Raw genomic sequence first — 16,437 nt, 5'->3', positions numbered from 1 at the left:
CTAAAAAGTGAATCTGCAAGCTTTTACATCACTTAAAAGTGTGTCATGTTCCTTCACTTCCCTGAACGACCTAGCTTTTTGCAGGGACAATTTCTTTGTGAGAAGACGGACATGGGGGATTATGACAAGCAAGTTGTGGTTTTGGAGGAACAAGCAAGGCTAGCCTTGAAAGACCATCATTTCTCCAAGAACAAAATGTGTGTCCTTGGATCCTCAAGACTGCTTCTTGCCAACCAAATCCTGCAAAAGCCCAGCATTTATTTCATTGCTACCTACATTCCAGCTTCAAGCTCTGTTTCTTTAGTCCTCAGCCCCTCCCTGAAGAAATGGGGCACAATTCCAAAGAGGCTCCATGCAAGATGAGACTGCCTTGGGAGTATCAGTATTGCATGACAAGCCCATAAAACTTGAAGAAGAGACAAGCAGTCTCAGACAGACAGTAGGCATGTGCTAGCTGCAGTGATGGCCAAACTCGGCCCTCCAGCTGTTTTGGGACTACAACTCCCATCATCCCTAGCTAACAGGACCAGTGGACAGGGATGATGGGAATTGTAGTCCCAAAACAGCTGGAGGGAATGGCGGCCAGTAAAGATTTCCTGGCATACATCCCTCTGTGTTCAGTATTTTGAAATCATAAATCATTGTCCTCTTTGACAATGACACAATTCCATTTACTGAGGTTTAGCTGCATAATGGGCCTAACCAAAAATGCAATATAGTTGTGAAACGGTTTTGACTAAATGGAAATAATTAAAGGTCAATTAGTGCGCAATCATCATTTTAGTGGTGTTGCACTTGGATAATGTTTCTAAAGGGACATCAGGAATTAATCAGCAAAACAGGGCATTCACTTAGATGGTGGCTGTATTCTTTGTTTCTGAGCGCGACTCAGATGAAGGACGAAGGGATCTCTGTGGGATCATGCCCAAGCTAGAGCATCACCCTGCTTCCCCTGGGATTGCTTACTGCTAAAATTTGTACAAACAGGAGCAGCACCCTGTTATCACCCCTCAGCTTCTGTATGCAAGATCAGTCATGTTGGCATGAGGCCATAATTGCCGGATGGTCTCAGGCAATGCTAAGTTCTTGGGGAGAACTCAGAAGACAGCTGTGTTATAGATTTCTACATACGAAGTGCCATAAACAAAACCTGTATGCTAAGCCCAAGTTGAAGTCGAGTGAATGGGCACATGAGGAAACAGTATGGGGCTGGCCTTAAGGTCTGTCTTCTTAAAAAGGGCGAGCGTCATTTCTGAAGGGAGAAAACTCATAACATCTTGTTTCTTTTCAGGCGATTACCAGAATGGAAAAAGAAACAGTATTTCCCTGTACCTCGGAGAATATTTTGATATTCATTTGTTTTTAGATGGCACGGTGACTCAAGGTGACGGAAGGTAAAGATTTTGATAGTGGCAACGAATTGTGAAGAATGCATTTTTCTCTGCATCCTATACTTAGGATTCTTTGTTTCTCTAATCATAGGATTTCAATACCTCATGCCTCCAATGGAGTATTTATAGAAATGGAGGCAAGTTATTATAAGTTATCCAGTGAAGAACATGGCTTTGTGGTGAAGGCTGATATCAGTGGAAACATTCATATAATCCTTGCGGACAAGCACTACAATAAGACCTGTGGACTCTGTGGCAACTTGAATAGCTTTGGTGAAGATGATTTCATGACACAAGAAGGTGAGATTCATCATTATTCAGGAGAGATTTGGACAGTTTGGCATGGTTTTCTTCCAAGTATACTTGAAGCAGCAAAGTACATTAGTTGATAATACTACCTTTTACCTTTTCTATAGTTTTTTTATTAAAAAATATAAGAAAGTGTTCAGAGTTCTTCTCAAGCCTAGGGCTTGCCGATCAGAAGGTCAGCGGTTTGAATCCCCGTGACGTGGTGAGCTCCTGTTTCTCGGTCCCTGCTCCTGCCAAGCTAGCAGTTCAAAAGCACATCAAAGTGCAAGTAGATCAATAGGTACCGCTCCGACGGGAAGGTAAACAGTTTTTTCCATGTGCTGCTCTGGTTCACCAGAAGCGACTTAGTCATGCTGGCCACATGACCCGGAAGCTGTATGCCGGCTCCCTCGGCCAGTAAAGCGAGATGAGCGCCACAACCCCAGAGTCGTCCGCGACTGGACCTAACGGTCAGGGATCCCTTTACCTTGAAGCAACAAAGTAAATTAGCTGATAATACTACCTTTCACCTTTTCTATAGTTTTTTTAATATATATATATATATATATATATATATATATATATATATATATATATATATATATATGCAGGTTTTGGTGTCTTCGGGTGTCTTCCCGTGTAAGAGTCGGGGTGTCTGGGCGACGTTTCGACGAGGTCTCACTCGTCATCTTCAGGCTGGTGCTTTCGGCTTCTTGTTACTGGAACAGAGCAGAATCTGGTGTTTGAGTTCCTATAAATACTGTTGAGGGGTGTGGTGTATAGCCTCCAACGTTCTAGGCAGAGAGGAAGTTCCTAGATTAGTGTGCCTTTTCTTCTTTTGTTCCTTAATTACTTGAGGGATATCTTGAGTGATTTCATGAGTGATATTCTGAATACCACTGGGTGGGTCATTAAGTGTAGATTAGTTGCTAAAGCTTTCGTGTCTTGACCTCTTGAGCTTGTGAAGAGTTTTTCTGAGAAGATGGCTGTGCTGCATTTAGTTGTGCTCTGGCTTGGCTTCGTGTATAGGGGCGAGCTGTGATTTTGTGCCTTGTGCCAGCCAGATCTGTGTAGGGATTGCAGGGGGGTGCAGCATCCGGAGGTGCCACTATAGTTTGGCTACTGGATGGAGTCTGTAATATGTCTGTGGAGAGGGTCTGGGTTTGGGTCTGGTGTGGTTGATTGGTGACGGCGTTCTGTGTGCCTCTGGTTCTGGTGTCGGTTTTTGTGGGGAGGGCTAATTTCCAGATGTCTGGCAGGCGGGACGTGTCGTCACGCTTGTTCATGTTGTGAGGGTGTTTCTCTATCTCGATGGCTTCCATGATTATTCTCTTGTGGTGATGTTCCATGTTAAAGAGCAATTTGGAATCTGCAAAATTAATTTCGTGTCCTGTTTCTTTCATGTGTTGGAAAAGAGAGGAAGTTTTTTCTTCTTTTTTGACGGCATTCTTGTGTTCTGCGATACGTGCATTTATTCGTCTGTTTGTTTGTCCAATGTACGTGGCTGGGCAGACTTTGCAGGGTATTTCATAGATATATATATATATATATATATATATGAAAGTATTCAGAGTTCTTCTCAGCAGTCTTTCCTATCCAGCTTGGTACATCAGTATTACAACATTCAAGTTGCAGATGGGAGTACCAAGGCTGAGAGAACGTTGTCTTGCTTAAGTCAACCAAGTGAGCTCCCCTAGCTGAGGTGAAATTATTGTAGGTGGACTGGCTGGCTCACATTCAAATCCATTTACACTTCCATTTATGAGGGTTTTATATGGAGTGACAGATGGTCTGTGGTCCCAGTGTTATTTACTTGACCTGGCAGTAGTCCTCCAAGATCTCAGGCTGAGGGTCTGCCTCAGCTCAGCTTCCTGAGGTCCTTTCAAGTTGAGATGCCAAGGAATGGGCCTTGGTCTTGCTTCGTGCAGAAAATGGACTCTACAACCAGAAAGTATGAGGACTCCAGTACTTCCTTGAAACATATCTCTACTTTGATAAGGGGCCATTAATGAGTACTCAGGGTAGAGGTTTTTTTTTACCAGTTCTGAATCCACCTGATGGTGTTATTGCTTAGTTTGCTAACCAAAATAGCTTGGCAAACTTTGTCAGATGTAGTCCACTGTATGCCCACAATCTTTTTTTATTATTATTAAATAATATTTATTACTTTTCCAAAAATGTATGCCCACAATCTAGTACATGAGTAAACTAAACTAGTAATCCAATAACAATTTTTAAAGAAGATAAGATTCACCTGGCAGGATTTCTGCTTGGAAATAATTCTGGCTCCTACTTATCCCAACATTATGATCAACATCCTCTTTAATCAGTTCTTTTGGCATGTCTTCTAGTACAGTGGTACCTTGGGTTACATACGCTTCAGGTTACAGACTTCGCTAACCCAGAAATAGTGCTTCAGGTTAAGAACTTTGCTTCAGGATGAGAACAGAAATTGTGCTCCAGTGGCGTGGCACCAGCAGGAGGCCCCATTAGCTAAAGTAGTGCTTCACGTTAAGAACAGTTTCAGGTTAAGTACAGACCTCCAGAACAAATTAAGTACTTAACCCGAGGTACCACTGTATATTTAAGTTTCATGCGTGAAAACCCCTACGGAGCAATTGCAAACCAGAGCAATTTGCTCAGAACTAAATATTAGCTCAGTCGGTTAGAGGATGGTGCTGATTAACACCAAGGTGGCAGGTTTGATCCCTACAAGGGACAGCTGCAGATTCCTGCATTTCAGGGATTTAGACTAGATGATCTTTAGGGTCCCTTCCAACTCTACAAATCTATGATTCTATGATTCTGGTCATTGCAGCCTTAGCAACTATACTACATACAACTCTAAACGTGTGCCTAGCACTGGATATATATATTTTTTTAAAAAAAGAAAAAGCAGCTGGATTTGGAGATTGGCCTATGGGGAGGGTTTTTCCACGCAGCCTTGTTTCCCGATAACAATTGCCCTTCCAACCTGGTTCCTCGTGTAAGTGCTATTTCCTGCAAAAGCACATTAGGAGGTTAATGCCTGTTAGGGTAGAGGAGTCCACAGAAAAATGAGGTAGAGATGTGGCTATGGCAGCAAGTCTTTTCGACAAATAGGTTCAGTGTGAATCAACTATTAAAACAGTGCTTTCAAATTCCCCGTGAATTCATTACAAATAACCTCTGGGTATTATTGTGTGGAGTTTAAAAACTCAATTCAGAATAGGTGTGTGTGTGTGTGTGTGTGTGTGTGTGTGTATCTTAAAATGTTTTGCACTTTAAAACACCATGAGTGTGTTCTTACAGGAGTGGGAAAGGGCTGTTAAATTAACAGCCAAATGCCAAAGGTCTCTTTTCATTGTTTCTGACTGACCTTGTTCTAGCCCTGTAGATTCCCTGTACCTGAAAAACATCCTTCTTTGGGGGAAAAAATACATGAAAAAAAGTGGAATGCTGACTCAGTTAGGAGTATGCATGACTGGGAAGTCTGCGAAAATATTCCAAAATAAGAGGCAGAATATTGCTATCTGCTGGCAGAGCTGTCAAGCTTCGTAGGGGGAGCGCCAGTAGAGGCAGTTGGCAGGCAAGGTGCCTGCTTTCTTCAGAGGTAGAGGGCAATCTCTTGTAGCCAAAGTTTACTCCCTTGCTTATTCATCCAATACTCATAGAGGCTGTTTCCAAATGGACCTTTTTTAGTGCCTTCTCTGCACTGCACTCCATTAAGATTTTGTTAATTTCCCATTGTGGAATTATCCAGGGTCTTTTCCTCTTATCTTCCCCACCCCCTGCTAGGGAAGCCTTTCATTAAAATTCTGAAACAGCAATAATAATAATAATAATAATAATAATAATAATAATAATAATAATAATAATAATAGGGTGTACATTAGGTGTGGATGTTTCTTTGTGCTTCAGTGGATGTGATTTTCACATAGGTAGCCATGTTTTGGGGGACAATTCGATTTTTAGGGGGGGGCAATTCAAGAATTAGTTATTAACAGTTAATTGCCTTTTAGGCTTCCTCCATGTGAATAGGAGTTCACTTTTTGAATAATAAGAATTATACATCGGGGGGCGGGGATCAGGATTTTGGAGATGCTTAGGTGGGGCATGGCCAAAAACAGGTTGGGAACCACTGCTCTAACCACACCTTCTATCTGCTAGTTGCTCCTCAAGAAAGAGGGAGGTGTGGGTGCAGCCCGCTCTTATAAGATGCTGCAACCACACACCTCAATATCTCTGATTGGCCTGTTTAAATGGGGTTTTGGCTCCAGTCTGCCTGGCCAAAGAGGGAGGCCCTGGCTTCGCTCCAATGGCTGGGAGGACAGTCCAAAGATTTCCTCACGTGGACCCGGCGCTCCGCCGGACAGCAAACCCCACTCTCCATGAGTTCAGTTGAGCATTAATTCCTCTAACCACATCTTCTCTCTGCCGGTTGCTTCTCAAACTGATTACATCCAAGCCACTTTGTTTCAGTCCACCACAACTGCCAGGCATGCTTTTACTTTTATATGTACAAATAATCACTCTCAATAGTGCTATTCATAGGACCTGTAACCGGTTAACGTAGGCAAGTTTTCATCACTTGTTTTAAATTAAATTACGTTAATAATGAAATGTGATGCTTTCTGGAGTTCTGGTGTCTTCTCTTTATAAGAAGCTACCTCAGTAAACACTTCCAACCTTTATAAGGAGGTATTTGGCAGTTACATTTCAGATGTGTTATCATTCTAAGGATCACATTGTGGGAACATGTTTAGATGACAGTTGCGCATGTTGGGCAGAATATTTTAAATTGTGTGTTTTACCTGCTTGTCTGCAGAAAACTATCCAGCACAATCGACCGTTGAGGAAGGAAGTTTCATTTGCTTAAGCTTCATTCTTGATCAGAGAACTCTAAGCAAATTGTCATATTCAAGTAATGCCCTGTTTTCCTCCTTGCAACTGCAGGAACTCTGGAAGAGAACCCCTACATTTTTGCTAACTCCTGGGCCATGCACAGTGAAGAGAGGAGATGCCAAAGGGTGAATCCCCCAAGCTATACCTGCAACATTTCATCTGAGATGGAAGAGAAGGTTGGTGCAGCACCGAGAGATTCATTGACAGCCGGGCAGAAGGGAATCCTACATTTTAGTTAATTTATATTATAGTTTTGCAGTACAAAATTGTAATTCATGTTCACACACACACAGTATTTCCTGTGCCAAAATAACAGCATTTCAGACGGGGGAGTTCAAAGCATATTAAAGAATGCACCTTATTCTCTTGAACAGTATGTTCATGATTTAAAAACCCCACAGCAGAGGCTTTTTTCTGCTGCCAGTGGATGGCAACCAGTTTCTACTTGTCCTCAGCAGTTTATCAGATGCCGTTTTAAAATTTGCACAAAGCATTTTAGTGTGGATTTTTGACAGGACCCAGGCAAGTCCTGTGAACACCTTTTCTTTACTCATTTGGCAGGAGATTGATAACGGACTAAAAAGTTCCAAATGGCATTTTTTAAAGGGAGTTTCCCCTTCCCATTTCATTTGTCTGACTGTCACCTCTGGTCAATCAGATTTTGAAACCATGCAAATTCCCTGCAGAACCTGTTTTAGCAGAGACAATGTGCAACACTCCCTTCCTCTGACATTCCAAAAGAAAAGAAGTGAGGCACACACCCAAAATTTGCCTTCGGCCACTGTTGCTTCTCTCAAATACTGTTACGTTGCAAAAAATCACAGCTGAATCAGAAGACAAGGCAGCTGTGACTATCTCCTTGGCCTTTTCACCTGTACTCTTCACCTGCCTACTGTTTTTAGCAGGTCTTCAGGTATTGTGACACAGCAGGATTTAGCAAAGGGGGGCAACAGGGCTCCTGTACCTTTTGCAGCCATGCTAGGAGGGAGGTGGGATTTTAGTAAGTGCTTCTTGTCTCTTCTGTGCTCTCTCCTCTATCCGGCTGTGGTCAGTCGGGAAGAGAGATTAACAGTTAGATGCTAAGGGAAGCCCATTTCACAATTTCAGAAAAGGTTCACTCAGGCAAACCAGCCAGGTGTAGTGCCGATTTATGCATGAACAACCCCTAGAACCACTACAGTATGTAACCTGAAGTGTTACCACTGTACACTCGATAATTCAAGCATCGGAATATCCCACTTCCTGCTTCCTTTTAATAACATTTATTTACTGATAAAATAAGAGGTTGGGGTTGACAGCATCTTTTCCTTTTCTGGTGCAGAAGTGAGAGCTGTCTATAGGAAACAATGGCATCCACCCAGAAAGAAAGAGAAAGAAATTAGTAGGAAGATGCTTTCATGCTTTTTCTAAGTCATGCCATCTTTGTGGGGGGAAATAAGTTTGTGGTTTGTTTGTTTTTTACATTGCAAACAACTGGCCTGCCAAGACAAATGCATATTTCAGATTTGCGGCATTTTTGTGTGGGGGTGGGGGAGTTCTGTGGCAGAGAGAGCAAGAGAGAGGCCAATGTACTTTACTGTAAACACTGCAAGCTGGAGATGGGGTTGAGAGAGAAGGCAGAGAAGCAGCGTTTGTTTTGAAAAGGGAAATGCAGCGGAAAGGTTGCAAAGTTGAACGCAGGGGTAGTACAGTGGTACCCCGCAAGACGAACGCCTTGCGAGACAAAAAACTCGCAAAACGAAAGGTTTTTTCGTTTTCGAGTTGCCTCGCAAGACGAATTTCCCTATGGGCTTGCTTCGCAAAACGAAGCTTGCCCCGGGGACAGCGGGTCTTCTCTTTTGAAGCAAGGGGCGGCGGGGAGAAGCGATCTTCTCCCCGCAGCCCCAGGTCCGGGGACAGCGGGAAGCGCTTCCCGCTGCCCCCGGACCTCTTTTGAAGCAAGGGGCTGCGGGGAGATCGCTTCTCCCGGTGGTCCGAAGCCGGGCGGGGGGGAGGGAACACCTGCCCCCACCGCCCGGCTTCGGAACGCTGCTCCGAAGCCGGGCGGGGGGGCGGGAACACCTGCTCCCGCCAACCGGCTTCGGAACGGTGCTCCGAAGCCGGGCGGGGGGGAGGGAACACCTGCTCCCACTGCCCGGCTTCGGAACGCTGCTCCGAAGCCGGGCGGGGGGGCGGGAACACCTTCTGAAGGCGGGCGGGGGGCGAAAGTCTTTGTCCCCCCTGCCTGCCTTCCCAGGGGCTTTTAAATCGCCCCGGACAGCGGAGAAGTCCTCCACTGTCCCGGGGCGATTTTAAAATGCCGCCCGCCAGCATTTTAAGATCGCCCGGACAGCGGAGAAGTCCTCCGCTGTCCCGGGGTTTTTTAAAATGCTGGGGGTGGGAAGAAAAGCCCTTGTCCCCCCCCAGCCTTCAGAAGAGGTCCGGGGACACACCTAGGAACGCATTAATTGATTTTCAATGCATTCCTATGGGAAACCGTGCATCGCAAGACGAAAAACTCGCAAGACGAAGAGACTTGCGGAACGAATTAATTTCGTCTTGCGAGGCACCACTGTACTGGGAAAGAGGGAGGATTCAACTCTCTGTGCCCATTTCTTTCTGGTTTTGTAATGGAAATTGCCTATCTTCACAGTTGATAAAAGAAAAGGAAGTATCAACTGTTATTAGAGCCCCATACTCCATGCTGGCTGTCCCTGCCTTTGCAGTAAAAAAAATCAATATGGAGAGTGGCTGGGCAGCCTATAAAGGTAGAGGGGACCCCTGACCATTAGGTCTAGTTATGGCGGACTCTGGGGTTGCGGCGCTCATCTCGCTTTATTGGCCGAGGGAGCCGGCGTACAGCTTCTGGGTCATGTGGCCAGCATGACTAAGCCGCTTCTGGCGAACCAGAGCAGTGCACGGAAATGCCGTTTACCTTTCCGCTGGAGCGGTACCTATTTATCTACTTGCACTTTGACGTGCTTTCGAACTGCTAGGTTGGCAGGAGCAGGGATCGAGCAACGTGAGCTCACCCGGTCACGGGGATTTGAACCGCTGACCTTCTGATCGGCAAGTCCTAGGCTCTGTGGTTTAACCCACAGCGCCACCTGCGTCCCTACTGAATGTTTATTAGATGTGCTTTAAATGTGTGGTGTGGATCTTTCCTAACTGTCCACCTCTAGATGAGGTTTTGTTCCAGTTTAACTGTCCTGGATTCCCCTGCAGAACCTTGAGCATTGTCTGCTAGACTAGAGAGCCTTATCACCCCACCCCTTTTCAAGCACCCCTTTTCAAGCAACGGGAGCTCACCCCATCACAGGGATTCGAACCGCCGACCTTCTGATTGGCAAGTCCTAGACTCTTTGGTTTAACCCACAGTGCCACCCGCGTCCCTTGGGCAGCCTATAGACAATTGTTAAAAGAAGAAGGGAATTTAAAAGTAAAAGCCTTTGAGGAGATGAGACATTGTCTCGCTGACTGACTTCAATTTCATCAACTATACAATATTTTTAATTCGGACAAGAAAACGGGTTTTGGTAAGGAAGAATCCAAATTACAAATGGTTTTATTAAAAAGCAATAAAGAGCTATTATCTAAAACCTACAATTTTTTATTGGAATGGGATCTTAAAGATGAAGCAGTAAAAGAAGTAATGGTAAAATGGGCCCAGGACATTGGCCATAGAATACAATTGGACCAGTGGGAGAGGCCGGACATCAGATTTACTGCCTGCCAAACTATAAAAGAAAACATCATGGAAATGCTATATAGGTGGCATTTGACACCTATAAAACTAGGCAAGATTTATAAGTTAAAATCCAACTTATGTTGGAAATGCAAAAATGCAGAGGGGACAAGGATGCACGTCTGGTGGGGCTGCGAGAAAGTTAAGAGCTTCTGGGGGATTATTCAAGAAGAGCTTAAAAATATGTTTAAAATGTCAATTGAAAAGAAACCAGAGGCTCTCCTTTTGAGCATAGTAGGGAAAGATAAGAAAAGGATATTTTTATATGCAACTGCTGCGGCCAGAATATTACTGGCAAGAAATTGGAAAAGAGATATTAGCTCCACAAAGAAGGAGTGGATAAAAAAAATTAGGCAAATTTATAGGTTTGGTTAAATTAACGGCAGTTATAAGAAATCAATCTAATCAAAATCTGAGAAAAGAATGGCAATGTTTTGAAGAATATATGGGAAAATACTGGCCCAAAAAAAATAATACAGTATGTTGATATGTATAGATTAAATATGTAAAGATGAATCAATTAGAAATAAGTTTAATGATGGTTAGATAATGAACAGGATAATGACACAATGTAATATACAGTGGTACCTCATGTTAAGTACTTAATTCGTTCCGGAGGTCCGTTCTTAACCTGAAACTGTTCTTAACCTGAAGCACCACTTTAACTAATGGGGCCTCCCGCTGGTGCCGCGCCACTGGAGCACGATTTCTGTTCTTATCCTGAAGCAAAGTTCTTAACCCAAGGTACTATTTCTGGGTTAGCGGAGTCTGTAACCTGAAGCGTATGTAACCTGAGGTACCACTGTATACACTAATTTATAAGAAGTTGAGCTGTGGTGGAGAGAAGCCACACAGGTGTATATTATTGTCTTTCTTATTTTGATGTACACACGGTTTGTTTTATCGATTAGTAACTGTAAAATTATGCATTTATAGTCTTTAATTGTGATAAAAAAATAAGAAAAGGAAATAGTGGTGTTCCTTGTTGACAAAGTAAGGTCAAGTGGATACTGTTTTGCTTGCAAATATGCCTCTCCTTTACCCAGCGTGGCTGTTGCAATGAATGTTGCAGCCAGTCAGCCACTTACACTGTGCAAAGGCGGGGCAGGTAGAAGAAGATGCAATTTGGAGAATATGTGGTCCAATCCAGCAGAAAACCTGTGAAGCAGGGCAGCCTCCTAGCGAGCAACTTGACTAAGCCCGAGAGTGTGAAGGGAGCTTTTATGCTTCTAGGGCTTCATCAACCAGCCTCTTCCGACAGGAGTGGATGGCTTAAAAGAGAGAGGCCTCTGACTTGGAGCCTAGCATTCCTTCTCCGCTTTAACAGGCCCTCTAGACCAGGGTCAGCAACCTTTTTCAGCAGGGGGCCGGTCCACCGTCCCTCAGATGCTGGAAGAGGAATGGACTTTATAGATTGAGGGATTTGATTGTGGACAGTAGAATTGTATTGTACCATGCTACTAAAAGGAATAGGCATCCCAAGAAACCTCAGTGGCTCAAAAACATTCAATAGATTTTATTTCTGCTGTAATAAAAGACCAGGCCATTAAGGATCTGAGGCAGGGGTCAGCAACCTTGTTCAGCTGTCAGCTGGTCCACCATTCCTCAGACCATGTGGTGGGCCAAACTATATTTTGGAAAAATATATAGGAACGAATTCCTATGCCCCACAAATAACCCAGAGATGCATTTTCAATGAATGCACACATTCTACTCATGTAAAAACACACTGATTCCTGGACCGTCCGCAGGTTGGATTGAGAAGGCGATTGGGCCACATCCAGCCCCCAGGCCTTAGGTTGCCTACCCCTGCTCTAGACCTCTTGACTGTGTTGATGTGGGTCTCTGGTGGGGAGAGAGGCAGTTATTTGGGCAGTGCAAGTGGTCTCGACCACTGGAAGTTCTGCAACAGGGATCATTCAGTTCTAAGATGGGGAGGTCAGAGTTGTAGCAAGGGTCTGAATACATATGTAGCCCTTTATCCATAAACAATGATCTAAATAAAAATCACACACACACACCCTTCCATACACACATTTGGGTCTGGGGAAGGGGAGTTGCCCACCTGGTTACAAAATGTTATTCAGGTTAGAGTCGCTATTCAGCTACAGTTGACCAGCGATGACTGGAAGCGGCTGCTAAGTCATGTATGTCAGAAAGCACCCCCTCTCTGTGTTGTCTCTTACCCAAACTGCCTCACCCAGGCATTTTCCCTCTTGACTGTTTATTATGTTCTGGACTTCCTTTGAGGTGCTAACTTTGTTTTTGCCAGTCTGCTTTCCATCTTCTGTTCCTTTTTGCAACACCCAGCCACTTGTTGATAGAAAACAGAGGTCCTGTTTCATACAAATAATCCTGTTTGTTTTCGTACCATTGAACTTTCTGATGACTGATGCTTTCGGCTTGTTTGGGGTTTTGCTTGGAGATGCTTAACCAAGGCCCTCAATGCCCCTCACTCCCAGAACAGGGACAATTCCTCCTTCCTCTGCCCTCAGCCAGTCTAGTTCTGCCTACCTAACCACATCTAGCCCAACTTGCAGCTTTTGCCGGTTTAGAAAAAACTTACAATGTTTTGGCTGTAATGGCCCTTTGGCATGGAATAGCTAGTATGGAGGGCTTGCAGCCCGTTCCAGTGCCCCAAGGGACCTCCACAACAGGATTCTTTATTGCTACCCTTCATTCTGAGACCTCAGCTTTGGAGGAGCCACTTTTGCGGTAATGACAGCCATTTTAACTGTGATTATATTGCTGGGTTGGCTCTAGAGTTAGACTACAATCCTAATTCCATTTGCTTGCATGTAAATAACTGAATGCAATAGGGCATGTCTGAGTAGTCATGGTTAGGAACATTGTGCAAGTAGTCATGCTTACAGTAACCCTATTGAAATCAATGGAACTTAGCTTGGTCATGATCAACTTGTCCCATTGGCTTCAGTGGGTCTGCTCTAAGCATGATTAAGTCTGGATCTAACCCATTTTTTAAAAATATATGTATATCAGAACTAGGACTAGATTTGGACCTTTTAACCTAAAGCAGAAAATCCGAAGGGCTCATTAGCATGACTTCTGTACCTTCTGCTCCTTTAAATATGGGGTGCACTGCTTGCCAGCTTCCCAGTGTCCTGTGCCCCCACCTGTCTGCTTTGCTGACCTTCAATGGCACTAGAAATGTCCTCTTTGAGGTGTCCCACCTCTCCTTGCCTCATGGTAAGACTGAGCTTCATTTGGGCAGAATTATGGATTACGGAAAGATACCACAGCAGTTGTGCTTGTATCAACTACTATCAAACAGAGAGCATGGACAGAGGATTATTTCTCCTGCAGGCTGAAGAAGCGAAGGCTCTGTGTTATGTATTCAGGAGACTTTTGTGGCATTTTCAAACATTAGTTTAATTTATTCATTCTCAAAGAAATACATTGTTCTATTAATAGCAGTTCAGCAATACCAGGGCCTGTTGGAAGAATTTTGATCTTTTACATAAAGAAAAACAGCTTCCTTTGTTTGCTAGGCTCTGCCTCAAGAATGCACAATTCCCCATCCCTCAGCGCCTTTCAATGTGCCATGGTCAGCTGTCGGGGGCAGAGAACAATAGCTATGGTTCAGTCTGTATTCTGCCCACCACTACTGAGCTATGGGGTTTCGTACTCTTTCTTCCTACTCAAAGGGGTTGGTGGAAAAGTGTTGCGTGACTCTTGAGTCCTGCCAATTCCTTCAGTGAACATTAAATCTGTTTCTCAGATTAATCTCTCTGAAGGTTAGTGCGAGGATAAAATGGGTGCAGCGTTGAGGCATGTCTATGGGAATAAGAACCTAATAAATAAAAGGAGTATAGGATAAAATTTATAATAACATAATGAAGCATTTAGTTCTTTTTAAAAGAGAGAGAGGGCAGGAGCTAGCCTGCCTCCTGACTTGAAAGGAAAGTCTGTGCCTTGACTAAAGACACTTTGTGTAATGAGTTGGTGACAAAGGTGAGATTTGCACTGGGGACTTGGCCTCTACTCAGTGCCAGATTTACGTATAAGCTAAACAAGCTGTAACTTAGGGCCCCACTCTCTTGGGGGCCCCCAAAAAAATTAAAGGAAAAACACCTGGATGTACATTTCCAAAATATAAGATAAAAAACAAATAAAATAAAACCTACAGCAACAGTGTATTGTGTTTAGGCTCCTATTTCTTATGTGCAAATGGCTTTAGATGCCTATTTGGTCCATAAATTACCATATAGCATATATTCATTTTTTTAAATAAGATATTTATTAAAAGTTTTTTGGATATAAGAAAAAAAAGAAAAATAAACATACAGAATAATAAACAATTAAAAACACACATTAATTTTCAATGACATAACTTCCATACCCTTATTTCCTCCGACTTCCTCATACTTCCCTTCTTTGTATTCCAGTTCAACCTGTTGGTTCAGCAAATCCTTACCATTAAACTTTTACCCATTTATAATCCTTTTTTCATGTCTCCTAAAGCATTACAGCTGGAAACCACTTAGTTTCTATCCAACATCTTTCTAACATTCATTCATTTTACAATATTTCTTTAAATAGTCCTTAAATTTCTTCCGGTCTTCTTTCACCGACTCTTCTCCCTGGTCTCGGATTCTGCCAGTCATCTCAGCCAGTCATATAGTGTCAGGGAACTGCCATCGGAGGGACAGGTGGTGGAAGGGCTCACGGACGCTGGTAGAGACCCAGCAGCTGAAGCAGGAACCAGCAGGGGGAGAGGTGGGTCTCTGAGGGAAAGCGAGCAAGAGGGAGGACTCAGGGACACGTCCAGCGAGAACAGTGGGGAGGTTTCTGAACCTCCCATAGGGAGACCCACTCCTCGCCGGAAACTGTCACGCCGCGAGTCCAGAAGACGTGTTTCCGTTAAGGAGCTTTTATGCTGGAAGCGATTCCGAAAGCAACCACTGTCGGAATCTGCAAGTGACTAGAGCAGCCATGTCTGAGGGGCTCCGTCACAGACAGAGGTTTGTGGGCTTGAACAAACTCTGAGGGACTACGATTTTACGCACAAGCAGCTCATCATCCCATCACATATAGCATATATTCAACACAAAAAACCAGCAACAATTTGTTGCTGACAAGGACAGCTGGATATATAAAGGGCCCATTACCTTCAGTAGCTTAGGGCCTCATCAAACCTAAATCTGGCCCTGCCTCTACTCTGTACCAGCCACCAGGGCCAGGCCCCCATGAGGTCTCTGCAGTGAATGAAACAGGAGTGAACAGAGGAGAGAGTATTCAGACATGAAGCCCTGCTCCTGACATCTCTCCAGGGACAATTCATGGGGTGGAGGAAGAGAATAGCACCTGCATATTCCTGCAGTTAGGGATGTGGGTGGCACTGTGGGTTAAACCACAGAGCTTAGGGCTTGCTGATCAGAAGGTCAGCGGTTCAAATCCCCGTGATGGGGTGAGCTCCCGTTGCTCGGTCCCAGCTCATGCCACCCTAGCAGTTTGAAAGCATGTCAAAGTGCAAGTAGATAAATAGGTACCGCTTTGGCGGGAAGGTAAACGGCTGGTTCACCAGAAGCGGCTTAGTCATGCTGGCCACATGACCCAGAAGCTGTATGCCGGCTCCCTTGGCCAATAAAGTGAGATGAGCGCTGCAACCCCAGAGTTGGCCACGACTGGACCTAATGGTCAGGGGTCCCTTTACCTTTATTCTTGCAGTTACACCCTTCCCTTCCCTTCCCTTCCCTTCCCGAACCCACCCTTATCCCATGAGGCTTATTGTAATAGCTTTGTGACAGCTCTAATTATTCTGTACCTGCAGGGCGTTATAGAAAATTGCCAGCTGCTGAGGACATCCACTGTCTTTTCCCAATGTCATCACTTGGTTGATCCTGAGCAATTCATTGGCCTCTGTGAAGAAGACATCTGCAGATGTGCCCAGGATAGGAACTGCCACTGTCCCGTTTTTCTAGAGTATGCCAGAAACTGTGCTCGTCAAGGTGTGATTCTGGAAGGATGGCCTGGCAGCGCTTCATGCAGTAAGTTTCCAAGACTTGGTTTCTGTACTGGACAGCAGTACAGATTGATTTGGAGAGTTCTAAAACACTAGTAACATGGCTTGAACTCCCAGTTCCGAGCAAAAAGCTGTCACGATTGCCTAAGGGCACAGACAGGGCATGC

At 44.3% G+C, this 16,437-nt stretch overlaps 1 protein-coding gene across 1 annotated transcript in view; it reads left to right on the top strand.

The window, feature by feature from the left end:
- VWF (von Willebrand factor) overlaps positions 1-16,437 on the top strand; it is a 155,897-nt gene that overhangs the window by 8,340 nt on the left and 131,120 nt on the right. Inside the window, exons 4-7 of the mRNA XM_082222998.1 lie at positions 1,292-1,394; positions 1,483-1,691; positions 6,615-6,739; positions 16,079-16,295. Coding sequence (XP_082079124.1) covers positions 1,292-1,394; positions 1,483-1,691; positions 6,615-6,739; positions 16,079-16,295 — 654 coding nt within the window. The remainder of the gene's footprint in view (positions 1-1,291; positions 1,395-1,482; positions 1,692-6,614; positions 6,740-16,078; positions 16,296-16,437) is intronic.

This window comes from Podarcis vaucheri (genome assembly GCF_965113315.1).
Source record: "Podarcis vaucheri genome assembly, chromosome: 5".
Lineage (NCBI taxonomy): Eukaryota > Metazoa > Chordata > Lepidosauria > Squamata > Lacertidae > Podarcis > Podarcis vaucheri.
This window is presented reverse-complemented; position numbering and strand designations above follow the sequence as displayed.